Source organism: Anser cygnoides, chromosome 5 (assembly GCF_040182565.1).
Source record: "Anser cygnoides isolate HZ-2024a breed goose chromosome 5, Taihu_goose_T2T_genome, whole genome shotgun sequence".
Lineage (NCBI taxonomy): Eukaryota > Metazoa > Chordata > Aves > Anseriformes > Anatidae > Anser > Anser cygnoides.
Window position 1 is genome coordinate 21,794,772 of NC_089877.1, and position 19,752 is coordinate 21,814,523.

The following is a 19,752-nucleotide window of genomic DNA, read 5'->3' on the forward strand; positions in this document are numbered from 1 at the left end:
GGACAACCTCATGAAACGACAGTGTGGAGAATCAAGTAAGATTCACTGTTCTCTGATCTGATTGAGCTATTTCTATGTTACATACTTAATTTATTTAAATACTACCAATTTTAATTGGTAATATATGGTTTTGCAACCCAGAACAATGGCTGTGGACAAAAGGCTCTGCGATACAGTGCGATAAAGAGAAATCAGTCCTGTCTTCTTCAGATTTCTACACAGAGGGCTGTTCTTCCTTATTTGGCATTATTGTATATGAGATTTTATGAGTGAATTGTGAGTGCAAATTCCAAAATGACTGTACAAGATTTTTTTAGTCAGCTGACTCATATTGACTTTATTAAAGCCAAACAAGCCAATTTCAATGTTCAACTTTGAAAATACGTCCCTAGAATCCTAAACCTTACGATAATTGATGAAATACTAGCCTCAGAGCAGGCAGCTCTTAGGACTTACATGTGGTCTGCATGTGATCCACTGTGTCAGGAAACAAGAAAATACAGATAACCTAAACTCCTTTAAACCAAATGATAAATTTTTGAGAGGTCGTGCTAAGAACATGTAAATCAGAACACACGCATGTTTTGGGACACCATATGGCCTCTTCATTCTGTTCAGGGGATGGAAGAACATTGCAGCACCAGTACTGTTGTGCCCAGTGTTTGACTGCAAGTATAACAGCACAAGGGTAATATCATTTATTAGGGATTCTCGATCCAAAGATTAGGTCAATAATAATTTAGTATATCTGACACTAATCTTGAGCCCTTTCTAACTTTTTTGGATGCTATGCAGTCCTAGAATATAGAAAGCATTGAAGGTGGTAATTTTCATCACCCATTGGGTGAATTAAGGTGATATTGCCCCCCCCCCCCCTTTTTAAAAAAAAAAACCTAAAATTCTTGTTGAACAGAAAATGGTTTGGGGCAATTTACTGCTGGACATATGCACTCAAACCACCATAGCTGAGTGTGCCAGACCATTGCTTCACTGCTGAGTATTTGACAAAGCTTTAAGGTCTCAGTGCTTGGGACCTTATCCTACCATTTTATACCACCAAGGGCACAAAGACAGAGCATGTGGAGTTGACTAAGATGCTTGACGTGATGACTGTAAATTGTCCACATTTTGCAGCTGTAGTAAGGAATGGTGATGACAGCTATGTGGTACACATTTACTTTTGTTTGAAGTCGAATGCCTCTTTCATTCTAGACACACTGCTTTAATCTCCCAAAAGCTGTGCTGGCTTTTGCTACAAGCTCAGTAAATACTGCTTTGCTACAATGTGAAGTTCATCTTCAATGTCATGCTGGGAAGAAATGGGAGAAACCCTCTTACTCTTGTGAAATGCATGAAGCCACTTCTTTTAGAAATATAGGCAGTCTTCTCAGTAGAAATTATAACGCTATCTTTAAAAATGCATGTTTACACTTGAAACATATTATGGAAGCAACCAAGAAAATGTAAAAATATTTTTATATTCTTTCTTTACCCATTCTCTAAGCTTACTTTGTAATTCTGTAGACATGGTCATCAGTGTTTCCTATTGTAATTATACAAGACATTAAAGCTTAACATTTATCTGCTTTAAAGATGACTTTCTGCCAACAATAATTTTATATGCGGCTTTTTAAAATATAGAATTCACCAGAGGTAACAAGGAATTTAACCATATTACAAAGTTAAACATATGGACCACTGAAAAATAAACTGGTTGTTATAGTATGTGTCACAAAGGAGTTTTCACTCTGTTCTCCAGTGCAACTGAAGTGAAAATACTTGCCCAGAAAAAGTTAACCAATTTCATCACTCCCTGCAATAACAGACCAGGAAGCTTTGCTGTGTCAGATCCTTTAGTTGATGCCCTAATAACAGTCAGACTTTTATTGCTGCATGGGGTGTCAGATATTTTTGAGACCTCTCATACAAAACAGTCCATTTTCCTACCTAGCGTGGAACGTTGCAGAGGCTCTCAATCTGTTGAAAAAAAAATCCAGCCGAGTACATGGAGATTACTGAACTTCAAGAACAGTAACTGACCTCTGAGTTTTCTGCAAAACTTAGCTCAGTTATTTTATTCTGCATGACAGTTAAAACCATACTACCATGAACAGCTTCTACTGAGGCAAGTATCAATCCATATATGAAGACATAAGTAAGTACTGTAATTTACTATTGCTACTATCTTCATTGATATTATTTAGCAGAATTATCTTTCTCTATTAATTTAAAAAATAATTACATATGTTTCATCAGATAAAATAAAAGCTTTCACATTGGGTAATAATTTGGGGCATAATTGGTTAATAGTATTAAAGTCATATTTCAAAAAGATGGCAATTTTTGCAAGCTAGCCAAAAAGTTTATTAGCAAACTATAATGACTATTCTGATTGCAATTAAAAAAACCCTTCCCAAATGGGTCAACACACCTAAGTGTTATCTGATTTTAACATCACGGTTATTACTTATTATCAGGCTGCACAATGAGATATTGATTACTTTTAACCTTTAGATCCAAGATTTCAGGAAAAGTCGAGGCAGTAGCACAGTCTACCTTTCCTGTCTAGTAAACTTATGGCCTTTAGTGGAATTCTAATGATTCTTATTGGCAAGGCAAATCCGAAATTAGTTTATTCTCTTGGCTCATACAGAAATGATGACATATCTAAAAATAGTGCATGCGTAGCAGATTTGTGGTTACTAGCTACAAGGGGCTTAATCCTGCCGTGTGCTGAGAGCTTCCTCCAAAGTGACGATCACCATCTTCTCCCCCGACTGCTTTAGCAGCTCGGTGCCGGCACTGACTGATCACTGGACAGACAGAAGGCAGTACGGACCGTGCAGAATACGCATCGTAGGAGCAAAAATCTTCACGTTTTCTCATTTATAACCAATCCTCTAAGCATATTGTCCAAATATATCACTCTTCAGGCTGTTAATCTTTTAATAAGTTTTCTTTATATGGAAAATCTGCTTGAAATAAAGACTGAACTACAATGCGGCTTCAGTAGGTACGCAGGACTTGTTTTAAATGGAACAAAGTAATCCAATTAAACTAATCTGTTTTACAAGTTAAAATGATACGAAGCACATTAATTGATCCTTCTAGGCTGCTGCCGTCTGAGCCCTCTTTCTATTTCAGCGGCATTTGGAACTGCTTCGCACATTTGTATCCTCCGCCTGAAGAGAACTCGGTCCTCCGGTTCAGGAGAATTACGGGCAAGAGAAACATATAAGTGTTATGTGTTAGATTAATTTGCAGAACACTTGGCATTATTATTGCCAAGTAGTCAAATTGTTCCAAGTTGTTCCGGAAGGTTGTTATTAATAGTATGTTTTCTGAGGAAACTTCTGTCTACTTTTGGAACTGCATTTCTGTTGCCAAGGAAACTCCTTTAAGCACAGCATTCTAGGAGCACACTGCTGCTTTTGTTTGCCAGTATCCTATTCATATCATCTAAGTAAGCACTTTACATACTTCAGCCTCCAGTTTCAAATGGTGAAGTTTCTCAGTATTTATATTCCTGCGTTAAATATAGTTCATTCCTCTCGTTAAACTCGGGGACTCTTGCAAGATGATTTTAACAGTTGCTTTAAAGGACAGGTTTTTTTCACAAGTTTTTAATAAATTAGTTTTAATTTGAATAATAGCTCCATAGGTTATAGCACTAGTCCTTAAGTGTTAATTATCTTTTCACTCCGAAATTAATGTAGTCATTTCCTACTGACTCCTCTACACCATTATTGAAGTGCTGAGGAAAACATGTCATTGAGTTCGGAGCCAGAGCTGTTGTTGTGATTAATCCTGGTCACATGGCCGATCTCTGCCAAAAGGAGATCACTGAAAAAAGGTGACAAAGACAGTGATTTCCTGTCAGCAAAGAGTACGACAGGGCTGTCTAGAAGTGATGCAAATGAGGGAAACTTTCACCACGGTTTGTTTGATCCACTCGGGGCCGCAGCCCGCCGCGCCAGGGAGCGGCACAATGGAGCAGCAGCACACCCAGAGGAGGGAAGGCGCTGCACCTTTGCGAGGGCGACAGCCTCCAGGAGGGAGACCAAAACTGCTGCCGGAGGTTTTTCCCTCCGCTTTTTTTTTTTTGAAAGGTATCCTTCTTTTTGAGGTGCGGTTTGATGGGATTTAATACCGGGAGCCGCTTCCTGCTGATGAAATGGTTTCGTAGTTAACCTGTCCTAAAGCCGCGTCAACTGCATTTCTCCAAAATCTCTGCGCTGCTACGGAAGTAGGGGGGTTTTCCATCTATCTGAGAAGTTATTAGTTCAAGACTTACGGCTTAAGCAGTTCGTATTAAAAACAACATACATCACTTGTAACCAAACAGGAAAATACAATTTCTTTTATTTGATATTTTAAAATGTTTAGTTAATTTTATTCCAAACATGCTAACAGTCTGAACAATCATGCTGTACTTATTTGAATGGGGTTTTAATCTAACACAATTAAGTTTTGCAATTAATCTTCTGAGGGAAATGGAAAGAATTATCATTAACGTTTCTGCCTAGTATACTCATTTCTAATGTCCACATTTCCAGTAAATACCGACTTGCTTCATTTTCGAACGTTCAAGGTACAGAATTACTCAAGTTCCCACTAAAGGGCTAATTAGCGGAGTTTAAATTCTTTGGGTTTGATCCTCCAGAAACGGCACATGAATACAGCTGAAGTCAATGCAAGTTCTGTGTACTCAGAGCTTATGAGATCAGGCTCACATGCAGTAGATTAAAATGAAATAAACATGATACATTTGGCATTAAACTGAGCTATTACCACAGTACAAAGAAGTGAGAGTCCAAAAAAAAAAAAGGGGGGGGGGGGGGGAATGCTCCTTTCAGTTTTTTCTTAGTTAGTAGATAGAGCATCAGAGGACAAATAAACTGCAAGTTGTGCATTCCGTGACTGCCATCCCATCAAACACCAGTTGATTTTCAAAACCATTAGCTAGTTTAAGAGTGTAAAGCTGAAATCATTTAGGGCTGCAGGGGAGCACAGGGAGGAAAACGAAGGAAGAATAGTTTTCTATTTTTGCAAGTCTTTGCACTAAAATCTCAGAAATCTAGGGAAAGTCAGCATACATATTCAGAATTTAAAAAAAAAATGGCTGTGCTACTCCTCTTATATTAAGGGCAAAATAACAACATAGTTAAAGAGAGTTAATAAGGATCCTAATAAAAAACCATGAAGCTCCTGGAATATCACAAAACAAAATTAAGTTGAGAGTTGACTTAAATCTATATTAAATCTGAAAATAGAGTACTGGGAAAATAGTCTAACCATGAAAATACATTTTATTTTCCCATATGCAATTTTAGCATTTATATATTATGTTATGCTGCTTTAATGTATGCTTTTCCCTTCTGATTTACCTGTTTTATCATTGCTCCTTCCCATTCATAGACTCCTTAGGGGCAGTGATTACTGTTGGTAATAGTGATACCACAGCAGGTTCCCTGGCAGAGACGGCTTGCTGAGCTGGCTCAGAGGTGCAATTACTTGTCAGCTCAATAACTGAGAAGAGGGATCTGTGGGTTTAGGAGAATCCACCAAAATGCAGAGAGTGCAATTAGCAGGTTCGTGTTTGAAGCTGTAGCTGATAAAGAATGACTAAAGCAAGACCTATGTTTTCATAACACCCCACATCTTTGAGGTATTCTGATAATAATAGCTGCTTGAATTTCTCTTTACAGATTTCTTTCCCTACAGAGTAGAAAGGCCGTGTTCACAGTGAAGTGTAAGCAGTGCTGGTGTCCCATTGCTGTGAGCACTAGACCATCCACCACTCTGTACGAAACCCTCCAAATAAAAAGGGTGTCACTACTGATTACACAAGAGGTTTACTGGGATAGTGTAAAATATATACATATATATATATATAAACAGTGTTTCTGAGGGCATGATTCATTCTTTTACTTGAGTCTCTGAAATTAAGGATGATAAAGACCTACTGATTTATCTGACCTCTCTTTGTCTAGTGTAGAATTGTTCCCTCAGTCGTATTTGCTAATGTTTTCTTTTGTCTACTTTTAAACGTCTGAAATTATGGGGCTTTCAATAGTTCTTTAGGAGGTTTTTAATTTTTTTTCCATTGAAAGGCTAACAGATCTTAATGCTATTCTTTCAAGCCTTTTATATTACCTGCAAATACTCATCCTGGTTTATGGACACACCTTAGCCATCTCTTAACCAAACTGCACATTTCTAGTTGCTTAAGTCTTTCCTTCTGTCCCTAGCAATTTGCTTGCTGCTTTCACTGGAAAGGTATACTCAGAATATTCACTGTGAGAGGGTAAGCAGTCTGTTTCTACCCTTCTACAAGTGGTTTTGCAGTTGTCAGTACTTTTGAGATGGGGGCTCTATTAATTAGCAGATGCCATCACTGTGGAAACTGTAGAGCAAACACACAGTCCCTTTGACACAAACTTTCTGCTTTCAGAAGCGTCACACACATTGTAAGACAGAATTTGGTAATAATGAGAGACCGTTACTTCCCAGTTTGGATAAACAGTATTCCTCATTTTGCCACCATACTCTACTGCCAACTAAGTCATAAATTACTGCCCTCTTTTATTATTCTCACTATGCCTGACCATCTATAATTACTGTTAATGGCTACATTTGGATATCAGAAAGGGAAGTATCCTAAATAGCACCCAGTATACTTGGGCTGGCTGCTTATGCCCTGTTGCTTCTCATATTGATGGGTGGATTTTTTTCTTAAACTTCGATTTATGTTTATTGATTTTTATTTATTTATTTGTGTAGCACTAAAACTAGTAGCTAGATTAGGCATGGTACAAGCTGGTCATATACAGACAGGCACTACCAAAACACACTGTTTTAGACTTGCAAGAAACTTTTTACCCAATTCTGATATTGCTTATTTTTAAGCCTAGACAGGGCCAGGACTGTTAATGTGTGACTAATCTGATTAAGTATTTAGAAAGTTAGAAAAAATACATTAGTGAAAATAAGAAATGATTGACAAATCAAGAAATAGAGATTACAGAATTAAACTTACTTGCAGCCTAAAATAGTTCAGACCTGAACCATATTTCCATTCCTAAACATATTTTAACTTGTTTGGCAATGCTTTTTCACCAGGTATTTTAAATAAAGGGACTAAAATTAGAATAAAATGCAAGACGGACATCAAGAAAATAGGATGCCAAAGCAAGAAAAACTAAATTATATTTAATAAATTATCAAATTGTGCAATCATAGAAGAAAGAAAACAACTTCTATTTGACCTTGAATGTACCATTTATTCAATAAGAAATAAAAAAAAGCTAGAGGGTAGTTGTTTCTTGTCATTATACTGTTGCTGATTCTGTGGTTAGTTATTAATTTTATTTTTTATGATTCACAATCTGCTCTTTGAAATATGCCATATGCTCAAAGCAATTCAAGGATGACAACTGTCAGAATTACTCCAATAAAAATTGCCTAAATGAGGAAGATTTACTGCAGCCTGATATTTCTGTCAAAAGCCCCTCCTTTCTTTTCCCCACTGCCCCTCATTCCCATGGACTATAGCTTCTCAGACACACAGCGAAGCCTGAAACGGTTTTAGATCAAATCTATGCATTTTGGGCAACTTCCTAAAAGTACTCTAGAAGAATTGACAAAGCTTCTGGGCTAACGCTACCATGATAAATACAATAATCTGCATGTGTGACTCTGTGTGTGTGTGTGTGTATATACACATCTTTTGTAGATACATGAAGACTCTCTAATCAATATGCAAGTCCAAAATCATTTTGCTGAAATCACAAGTGTGATGACTTAACATGACAATGTCTGCTTTATGCATAACTAATAAAATTAAATTGGAAAAGTCCTGCATTCTGGCAGCAGCAAACCAAAATCAAGGCAAATTTCTTTCTTCCCAGAAGAGGTCTGAAAGGTGGATAAAAATCCAGCTGAAAGCTCCAATCAAAACACATTTTGTTAAATGCTACCATTTCATTTTTTTCCTTCATTTTGTTTCAGTCTATTTATTAATGCAGTTTCATTTATTTCTATTCATCTTGAAGACAAATCTTTGTCCTTCTATAGAATTACACCAAATAGAATGTGATAAAGGGAACTTTCTTGCAATTATGATGTCGGTGCAGCCTGTCAGCGCACAGGGGATGGAAATGAGGTTGGGGACAGGGAAGGGAATTCTAATAGACACCATGATACATACAATGAACGCAGCGATATCCTGTGAGAGAAAGACTTGTCAAGCTAATCAGATCTTCTATAGCTAGGTAAAGGCAGTAACGGTAGCGCTAACCTTGTAAAGATGCTGCTGCTGCTCCTCTGACATCATCAGGTCATGGCTGTCCATCACAATGGATTCCATGTCAATCAGCCAATCCCAGAGCTCCTGGTATTCTGAATCAAAGTCCAAAAGGCTGTAGATAAGGAACAAAATGTATTATGCATAAATACGGTGTAGTTGTTAAAATCTTGTATTAGAATAATATATTCTTGAAAACTCATGATGTTCCTAGTTATATTTCTAAAGAGACATTCTGTATTTATACAGAGTGGAGGAAAATGAAAACTGAAATCCAATTTAAGCCAGTGCCATGACCTAAATTCAGCAGCTGATGCCAAATCCTGACAACTGTTGGCATACTGCATTTGCTTCAAAATTTCTGAAATAGAAATCCCCCATAGATAATGTTGATTAATGGTTTTTAAAGTGCTGACTTTATATTGAGCAAACTTTGCAACCATCTTGATATAATTCATATAAAATATTATTTTCATAGAAAAATGACTCAATCCATTCAGCTATCCCTCTGCTGTCTATCTGCCTATCTCTGTAAATATCCTACATTTATTTTCATGGATGAGTAGCTAGCATTTCAACTTAACGCCTTAAGATAGGCTTGAGTGAATATGGTAAGCCAGTGAGAACTAAGGCCAGATACAGTATTAGACAGGTGTTCCCTACAGACATGTAAGAAACAAAGGTAAGGACAGGAAGTCAAAACAATGAATCCTTGAATAGCCAGCAATCATTAAAATTCAAAGGAGGATCACTACGGTTTTCAACAAAATAAATCATTAGAATAAGGAGCTTAAAAGGATTAATGTGATTCTCTATTGAAAGCCCAGTGAATAAGTAAGGCATAGCTTCTTCTAAAATACCATGGTACAAGACAGAAGGTACATACTAAAAACTGCACATTCGTCAAAAAAATACCCCTTGAAAAGGGATCTTCAAACCTCCAAAACTGGAACTAACAAAAGCCTTGTCAGTAATATAAAAAAGCCCCATATTGATCAAACAATAGTACATGTTCCACTAAAGCTAATTTCTCCAATTATTAAAAACTTTTCTAGCTTTCTGCATCTTTAGCAACACCATTAAAAAAACCAGCAGTATTTCAACAGAGAAACAATGAACTAAACATGTTTTTAGTGTTATCAATACTACTGCAGTTTCAGTTGTTATTAACTAGAGTACCATGTGCATGGTAATTTTGAAAGCTTATATATAAAGTTGTGACAAGTAGAACTGTCAGAAAGAAAGAAAGAAAGAAGGAAGAAAGAAAAGCCATTTGCCTTCTATGGTATAATTTTCAATGAGTTGACAACAAAGGAAGTCTTGTATAATGTACAAGAGTTGATTCCTGCTTCTGAAGTAACTCTTAGTTTAATCCACTGTACTTTGTGTACTTTTACTACTCTTTCAGGAGCCATTTGGCTCAGATATCATTTTGAAACTAAAATGAAACTAAACTCCATTTCGAATACTATATTTGCAGTGATAGTGAATCTTCCTTCCTCTGAAAACAGTACAACCACGCTGTATCTTCAGTATCTTCAGTATCTAGGGCTCTTTTATTCCCCTTCTGTTCTATCCAAGTATTACCCAGCGTCGTAAAACCGACAAGCAGTTATTAAAACATATGTTTTATGATATAAGAGGCTTGATTTCATCTCATGTAAATTAGTACTGATTCAGTTGGACTTGGTCAGTTTTCACTCAGCAGTGAAATATTTGAATTAAGATATGAAGCTGACTGAATCAAATCCTACATCCAATGTTCATAGCCTTCTGCTGCCAGAATGGGATGGGATGCCTTTGGAGACTGTGCCAGGAAGTGGACTGGGATTTCACTGTAATGTGCAGAACACATGCTGGATCCAAACACCTGCTTTATATCTATAGAACCACATCTTGGTTACAGTCCAAGTTCGTCCATTTATTGGTGTAAGAGAATGAATTGATCCTTTAAAGACACACAAAGGCACTTTTCCCTGACCTTTACAAAACCCAAATAAGCACTAGGAAACAGCTGGACAGTTTGATTTCTAGCTAATGTTCTAAAAAGCATCTCAACCCAAAATAAAGAGTGAGAGAAACAGTATTAATTGGAAAAAGTCCAAGAAGGGATGCAGGACGTAACAGAGATTTATTTTTTTCCCCATATTTTAGATCCTGTGCCTCTTTCATTTCTTTTCCTTTTTTTTTTTTTTTTTTTTTTGAGGGGGGATATTAAAATAAAGTTAACTGAGACCATTTTTAAGCAAACTGTTTATGGCAGTTATTTTCCTGAGCTTAAAGACAGTGACGTCAGCATAAAAAGCATCATCAATATTTTTTTGTAATTTGCTATGTTCTTAAAAGTTCTGAAATAACTCTGATGTTTTTTAAAAAATGCTTTGTTTTTAAAATGAATACCTTACGTATAAATGGAAAATACTGATTACTATTAAATTATTATTTGGAAAAAGCTATGTTATTAAGGTGTTAAAAAGATATTCAGAAAATCCAGCAAATGTAGGATCAGTGACAGGTAAAGATTAAAATGTACCTGTCAGTATTTCTGTGGTATATTGGATATTTCTTTTATATTGAGAGTCTTTTTTTTTTTTTCTGAGCTTAGCAGATCTTTTTCATATTGCCACAGGCAGAATCAAGGAAAGCATAACTTCTGAAATACTGGGTCTGTGTTGCAGATGCAAGAACTACAGAAAACATCTAATTTTGGTAGATTATCCAAATCCACTGATTGCCAAAAAAAAAAAAAAAAAAAGTTAGGTCATCTGTTTACTGGGGAAAAAAAAATTCTCCATTAAAAGTACCCAAACATTAACAACGAGAAGGCTATAATGTTAGTTAAAGGGCAGGAAACTACAGCTGCCTTAATACAGGTTTTGTTGGTTAATAAGCTAAAATCATTAGCTACATAATAACTGAAATGACATTAAGAAGTATATTTTATCTTGGTAAACAGGGAATCAGATATGCAGAGTTGCATGTCTAATCCCTTGAACCCTAAACATATTTCTTAAAATGTGGACATCAATTTATTATTTTGAATGAAAATTCATGAGCACCTTTCTCATGAGAAAACCAGCTCGTCTGTGGCATTAATAAATAAAAAGGCATGTGAAGCTATTTCCATCAGCCTTTTTCCCCATGTTTAACATACACTTCCAGTTTGTATTATTTCTTTGACAGCATAACTCACATGCTATTTAGAAATACTGTAAACATACTGAAACGCTCGCCAAAAAAATTCATCCAGACAAAAAGTTCTTTCAAGTTTCTGGGTCATGATTGTTTGGAACTCCTTTCCATTCACATGTTTCTATTAGGAGAATATAGGAGAGATCAAAATTCTGACCTTAAAATCGTCTTATATTCCATACATACAACCCTCTCTATTGTCATTGCAACATCCACGCTCTGCAGTACATCTCTTTCTTTACACAGTAACCGGCACCCCCTTATTCTGCAGGTACTACCTTAACTTTATCTATCCGAGTTTAGTTGTTTCCTGCACAAAGTCACCTCCCAAATCTTTCTCCCCACTATATAAACAATTCTTCATCCACAGTAACACTTGTTCCCAGTGTAGGCACTCTTCTTTCTCCTAGGCCAAATGTCCACAACTGCTAATGGATAGATACCCTAATTTTCCCAGTTATCTGAATGCCCTGTTCCCTGTAGAGATCTCAGTTATCCTAGTAACAGGTGCTGGCTCATCCTACTACAGAATTTCTGTCCACATGTTTTGTGCAGTAGGGAAATACTGAATAAACCTTACTTTCAAAGCCGTATATCTGTAGGTAAAAGGCATTTCCATTGTGTTCAATACCTCAGACTGGTTCAAATGGAAGTTTTCCATCTGAATTTAGCCCCCATGTATTTCTATAATGGCTAAATATGTGGTATTCTATCTATCTGCCTCCTGTCTGGCCCAGAAAGGTGGCCACAGCCCAGAAACAGGGAACACCAGTAGATCACCATTGCCAGTAATAAGCATGAAATTACGAGTGCAAATGAATGCAGCTAAGAGCTTCGCTATCTGCTTTACACATATGATACGTAGAATTACAGACTGGATTTTTCCATGAGGCTTAAAGCTTTATAGCCCCAATCCTCAATAAAATCAAATGTCTCTTATTGTCTAATTGTCTTATGTCCCATGCAAAATTCCAACCTCAAGTCTTGCTCACATTCAACTCTGGCTGCAAAATTATAAGCTGTTTTTGAACATTTAGCCCCCAGTGCACATTTATATACATATACACACCAATTCGGAACAAATTATTTTTATGGTTGGCAATAGCTGCACTAGCGTGTTTGAGAATCTGACAGATTTCTGCATATGTAATCAAGATCTCAGTAATCCTACATAATTAGCCCACATCAACTTTTCTAAAACAGTCATCTTTCCGTATAATAAGAGGGGATGTTTACAAGGCTCATTTATCTTTACAGTTGGTAATTTAATAAAACTATGTTTCCAAGACCTCAACACTGAGTTAACAATTGAAAAAGGAAGTTATGGGGGTAGGAGTATCTTGGTCAGTGACTTTCCTTGAACACAAAATTGAAGGTAAAAGTTCTACTGAATTTTCTGGTTACAAGAAAACTTGCATCCAAATGAGGATGTACCCAAACAATGGGCACTAGTTAGCTCCTTTGAACTGCTTTTACCCCATACTATTATGAACTCACAGGTCTGTGTGACATTTAGAGGAGCTAGTAGTTAGCAGATAGGGTTTTTTAAAAGCCTCCTAGAAAAGTCTTAAACCAGAACTACAAAATATTTTCTTTGTTGTGAAAAAAGGAGGGGCAGCCATTCAAGACTTCATTTCAGTGATTAATCTGTCCAAGATTCTTTGCTTAAGTTGTCAATAAAGGGTTTCTTTTAATATATATATTTATATATATATATACACACGTATAGGCACATACATGTATAGTATGTGTGTGTGCGTTTACATTTATTAAGTCAGACTGAGATGACCAACTCACGTGAAAACAGTTAAAATTGCAGCTTTCTAGATGTACAAAACTGGGATGCTTAAACTGAGAACTGTAAGTTCACTTACATATATGCGTGTGTGTATATATTTATACACTTTTATATGTATATAAAAAGTTTCATATTCAACTTTCCTAGTCACTAGTAGAATTATGGTTAGCCAGAATTGTCTTACAGTGGAGTAAACAAGTTATAAAGCCATTTCCTTGAAAGATGCTAAGAAATCAAAAGAAATGAAGACATAACAGGAGAAAAGCTTGAAATGAAAGGACGTTACATTTATTTTTAATCAAATAATGGATTGCTATTAGATAATGTTAGGTAGTCCCATGAAGAAACCATGATTTAGATAAATTATCCAGAACTCATTAATTTCTGCATTAATATATGAAAAAATAAATATATAGAGAGAGTTTTCCCCTGCTTCTTGACCCAGGAAGAAAAATCCCGGTTAACTAGAAGCAAGAAAAAGTATATCATGTAAAAAAAAATACAGATCAGTGAGAATAAAACAACAAAAAGAATAGTTCCCTACCCATTACTTCCCACTGTGTGAACTTTTGACATATCAGCAAACTCTTCCTTTCGCTTGCTACTACTGTTGTACTGCTCGCTGTACAGCTTTAAGGACATCTGTTCAACAGCATCTCTTTGTGCTTCCAGATAGCATAGCTGAACCTCAGCCTAGAGAAAGAAAACAAAAAGAAAAAAACAATAGATTTAAAAAAAAAATCAGAAAGAATGCATTTAAAACAGCTTTTGGATTGCAACAGTTTTAACACAGAGGAGTATACACACCATCATTTTTCTCTTTGCATTATAGTCAAAAAGGCTGAAGCAGTAAGTATGATAAAAGCACAGTGTATTCCCAAATGCTAGAACTGAAGTATTTAGGTAACTATCATGGAATGTGCTAGATAATCCATGAGATCTATATCCCATCAAACGCTGCATAAAAATGTTTGGATGTTAATAAAAACGATACTAGAAATGACACACTATGTCAGAACAGGTAGATGTATAAACTAACATTTCTCAAAGGCTTCAAGACTGACGTTTTCAACACATTGCCTGTGCCTCATAATTAATGAAAATCATATTGTTGTAGGCAGTTTTATTTTAAATTGCAAGTGTAAACAAAAACAAGCAACTTGGCATTATTCACATTCTTCTTTCCCGTAGCTGTTGTCCATGATTACTCAGCAATTTTGATTGCAATGATAGAGGCAATAAGTTAAAAATGGTGTTTTCCATCAGACTCTGTGCCTGGCCAGAAGAATGTTGAATAATATTTGGCATGATAACTTATTGAAAAGACACTTTATTTATTGCAGCTGTAGTGATCAGTTTGATTCTGGAACTCAGAGAACCAGATGATAAGAGGATGAAATCTGCTGTGTGCCACACTTGCCCCTAGGAACAGGGAAGAGAACAGAGGGCAGAGTTAAGTTCAAAAGCACTTGGGGACCAATATGCTATTGTTTTCTTTTAATATGCTTCAGTGAAAGAAAAACGCATTACAAATTCTGACAATGCTTCAAAAACCTCTACTTCTGTGTAACTACATACTCATTTATATTAGTAGGAGAATGCCTGCTGAACTATTTGGTACCATGGCAAGTAAACACAACAAGCATGGAGGAAATTCTTTGCAAGAACTCTTGCATTTTCTATGGCTGCGGACAGGGAAGTGAAGAGTTCGCTTGGTTGTTGACAGCACGGCAGTTACCAGTCTGTGGAAGAATGGCTACTGTAAAGAGAAAGCAGGGAAAGGGCTAGAGTTGAGAAGGAAAACGTGCAAAATCCAGAGTAAGGACAAATGTAGGCAAGTGAAGGGAAGCAGGCACTGAAGAATGGCAGTGGAGAAAGTCTGAAAGAAGGTGCAAAGGTCTCAATAACAGTTGTGTATATTTGCATATGCCTTGCTTTAGCATTGATGCAATTTTTGCTGAGTAATAGTACAGCTATTTGGAAAACTCATTTCCTTTTCAAATTTTTCCTCTTACAGTGAAATTCATTATGTTTGGCAGTAAATCGCAATATGTTTTTAGAAATTAAACAGAAAAACTAGCAAATTTTCCAAGGAGATAGCAGATAAAAATCCCAAGTAAAACATCCACGTTTGTTAGTGCATACAACACAAGTGAAATACAAAGTTTTCATACCTAGTCCAAAACAGTGGAAAATGAAACAACGCAGGGTTACGCATGAAGAAGCATTACTGGCACACAAAACTAGTTGGGACTGTTCCAGTTAGCCAGAGTAGGCTGCTAAGGTTGGAAAGAGCTGTAAAACACACTACTTTTAGAAACTATAATTAAAACTGCTGCTTATTCAACTCAGAAATGACCAAAAGAAGCAATAAACACACACCATTACCTTCCTGGTCCTCTTCTACCTCCAGGTACCTTTTTCTTTAAGGTGATAAACAATCCCCTTCCCTACAGGGATTCCTGATTGACCTTCTTTTTTAGAAGGATTCTTCACCAACCAGGATAATCTTTCAGCTGAGTATTTTGTACTGTCCACATAAGGCTATCAATTTTCTCTTTTAATTTATTCGTATCAGAAAGGACTTATTCAGTTTGTATTCATATTAGTTATGGTTGGGCATGACACTTCCATGTAGGCATGACACTTTCAGTCTAAAGCCCCATTGTGAAAGACTGATAACTTTCCAAAACAACTACCTTAAAATATATATATATATATATATATCTTATATATATCTTCCATGACTGTTTTAAGACTAGAATTGAAACCTTCTGGATAATTTAAAGGAAACAATTTCCCTGCTTTTCAAGATGGACTTGGAAGTGGAGACAAGTGATTATACTTCTTGCTTTTTTCCTGATCTTTAACTTATGTACGCAGAATAAAACCCAACACTTCCCCTAAGTAGTCCAAAAGCAGGAAATTCACAGATAATCTAGACTCAGTAACCTCCCATATATGAATTAAAACTCAGCCCTAATCAAACACATGCTATTACTCAAATAGCACAACTATCTCAATAGTTGAGATAAATTTTGGGAGGGCATTTTCTAATTCCCTCCCAACCTCCCCCCCCCCCCCCCCCCCCGGCAGTTTCCTATATATTTTAAAAGAAAAGGGGAAAAATAAAGCAGACCTCTTTTACCAGATCTTTCAATCTCTTCACTTGCAAAAAATAAAAAAATAAAATTGTAAATAGGTAAAAACTTAATATGAAAAATAAGAGAAGAAAATGGAGGACGAAATAGAGTAGTGGGAGAAAGAATGTACAGGATGGGCAGAGTAAGTAAATATATGGAGAGGGACGAATGTGTTTCCATTGTTTCTTCCTTACAGTTAGAAGGCCCTTTTCTACTGAGGATTATGAACTCCATTAACATCACACACTATGAATCCTGAATACAAGTAATTTCGTCCCAGTCCTTGTAGCACAGAAATATGATCTCTCCATAAATCAACTATCTCTGTTTTTAAACCCACTTGCTGTCTTCAACTATTGCAGATACTTACAGCAACTCAAACTCGGGCAGTGTAGTTTCAGATGGATCTCTCTGATTTCTTGTCTGTATGAATTCATCCATCTCACTGTTGTACTTAAGCATTTTTTTGTCCCTGTTCTACTGATATCAGCTGCAAATCCAAAGAGGCTTTGAAGACCTCAAGTAGGTATTGATCAGTTTAAGTCTCAAAAAGCTACATTCTGCAGAAGCTGAACTAACTGGCACAAGGCACGATCTAGAAAATAGTACACAGCATGTATTCAGTAAATCTACTGCAGTTTATTTTCATCTTAAAATCTTTAATAGGAATGAAGGATCAGTTTTGCAGTATTCTGGCAGAATAACAGTAGCATCTTTATTAATTGCTAACCAATAGAACAGCTACTTGTTTTACCCTCTAGCTTATTTTGAGAGTGCATTTTCAGATTGCCCTACATATGCTTTCATGTTACTTAAGGCAATTCTAAGAACTTAATCTCTATCACAAACACACCACTATAGATGTGGATGTCTAGCAAATCCTAAGAAAGCCTGCTAAGATATGCATCATTCCAAATATACGTAATAGAAATTGGATGGGAGGCAATCATTCATTTACTCTTAATACCCGAATGCAGAAGTGAAAGACTGAACATGCCAAAATAAAAAGAAAAAAAAAAAAAAAGCAAGGAATGATGCTCAGCAGTTGTTTTCCACTTCATGGTCCTCCTATCCTATAAGTGACATTTTTGCAATAAAGACATAATCACAAAGATGCTGGTGATGGTTTGTGGTCTGGTTACACAAACTCTCTAACCGTCACTGTCCTACCAAGAAGGAATGAGTTTACAAGATTCAGTTGTAAATTAACGTGAGATATTTCCAATAATCAAATGACAAAACACTGATTTTTCCGAGCCCGGAGGACCCAACCTCTGTACATGACTATGAAAAACAGTAGCCTGTGGGAAAACAGTGAACATTTTCTACGCTTGTGCCAAATATTCAGATCTAGTCATGAGTTAATAACAGCAAATATTTTTAAGGCTAGAGAGCTCATTTTCTAAAAAGCAAGAACTTATAAATAAACTGAGGGAGCGTGGCATACAGACTCTACTCCTTACGACTGGCTTTGCATGACAACATAGAACGTCCTTTCCTATACAGATCACTATATAACACGAAGGGGTAATCAGAGACAGTACCAATCAATGAAAATACATTGTATTTCTTGTTAGACGTACATGTTAGAATGACCTTATTGTGAAGTGGAGAAAGACAAGACATGGGATAATGGCTGTTACCATGGGAGGAAGGAGATTGAAAGGTTATATAGAGAGTGTCAAATGAGAGACTCAAAATTTACACAAATGTAAATTGGAGATAAGAACTCAGTGTTGTGTTGTTGTGCTGTAAACAATTTTTATATCGGAATGTGCTAGAATAAATATCTCTGAATTTGTGTGGAAGGGAAAGTGTTTTCAAACACTGTTTCCTAGCGATCACATCTTTTGTTAGGAACTACATTACGGTAAGCAAACTGTTCTGTTTTAAATATACAAATTATACTATATACACTTGACTTTGAAAAAGTAGAAAAAGCTATACCACTTGTACACTACACTGTAATTACTACAGAATTACATGTGAAATACAGGCATAATTTAATTTTTCTGCCATTGGTTAACCTTAAACTGTGTAAAAATATTGTCTCAACTTAAAGCACAAGTTCTAGCTTTTGCCAAAAACGGAAGTGGTCAGAGGGCGTTATGCAGCATGTAGACTTAGAAGGCTCATCCGCATGTGTAGTTTATAGAAGTACAAGTACTCAGCTGCATCATTCTAAAAGGATGCATATTCCAGCTTGGTACACTTTGTAATTTAGGATTACAAGGATGCTTGGTACGTCCTTGTAATTTACATCCACAGATGGAATTGGGAGTAATTCCTTACCAGAATTAAGTAGATCAATGCATATGACCACATAAATGCTACTTGCAAGCATTTTTTTCTGTTTTCTGACACAGTATTCTGGTTATCTGTCCACATTAAAAAGTTGTGGAGAAGGTCTAATTATAGGACATGAAACAGACCCTGGCTCTGTCTGCAACTACTGAATAAAATGACATTGCGGAGTAGACAGCTCAAAATATATTCCATGGAGATGCAGCTGAGAGATAGTTATTTGGCAGGCAAGAATTTGACCAAAGACTGTACAGACTGATCGTCCACTACTCCATCCCCACAGCCAGCCAACACGTCTTCTGCTTCTGGAAACACTTAGGGTAGAAGCAGGACTTCCAAGAAGTTACCCAGGTATTTTAACTGGTATTCCCCCACCCCCCTCCCCTTCCTCTGCAAAATGTAAACAGCGACCTTGCTGCAGCTGAATTTCTTCTTAAGTCTGTTACCCTTTCTGCTTTTGGCTCCCCTGCCTTTAACATCCTTTATCTTGCACACTCTCTTCAGGACTGAATCAGATTAAAAAATAATCCTATATTGTAAACTGTGTTTACTGAGAGCTGAACATCTGATAGTCCTATTACAAAGGACACACTGTGTTTTGATCATGCAGGAAATTAATTCTGTTAATCAGGGCATGCTTGTTACCAGCTAAAATCTTAGCAAAGTGTTTTTATCATCATAAATCTCAGAAATGCTTTTATATCAGTAATAACTTTATCACTGTATTTTTCAGAGTACTAAAACCATCACAACAACGTGAAACTTCAACACAGGAGAAGCAAAATTACAAGGCAACAACATTCTTACGTATCAAGGTACTTAAACTCATTGTGGAGTATAAGTAACAGCAGTAACAGCGCAGTGAAGCCTGTCCAGAGGAGCTATAAAATGAAATTTTAGATAGGTTACAGCAAGTCAGAACTGCCTTCTCAGGCAGTTCCCAGATCAAGAATTAATTCAAGGAAAAAAAAAAAAAGAAAAAAAAAGCCAGTAAATAACAGCAATACATT

General features: G+C 36.3%; 1 protein-coding gene and 1 long non-coding RNA gene across 12 annotated transcripts in view; one reads left to right on the plus strand and one right to left on the minus strand.

The window, feature by feature from the left end:
• The window catches only part of AKAP6 (A-kinase anchoring protein 6), a 283,028-nt gene that overhangs the window by 80,492 nt on the left and 182,784 nt on the right, over nt 1–19,752 (minus strand). For all 11 annotated transcript variants that reach the window (XM_066998060.1, XM_066998067.1, XM_048058598.2 and 8 more), the window contains 2 exons: nt 13,840–13,988; nt 8,300–8,420 (listed from right to left, as the gene is read on the minus strand). In XM_066998060.1, coding sequence (XP_066854161.1) covers nt 8,300–8,420; nt 13,840–13,988 — 270 coding nt within the window. The remainder of the gene's footprint in view (nt 1–8,299; nt 8,421–13,839; nt 13,989–19,752) is intronic.
• Nucleotides 1,965–19,752, plus strand: part of LOC106031742 (uncharacterized) — a 32,895-nt gene continuing 15,107 nt past the window's right edge. The window contains exons 1-2 of the long non-coding RNA XR_007161323.2: nt 1,965–2,155; nt 19,476–19,557. This is a non-coding gene — a long non-coding RNA (uncharacterized lncRNA). The remainder of the gene's footprint in view (nt 2,156–19,475; nt 19,558–19,752) is intronic.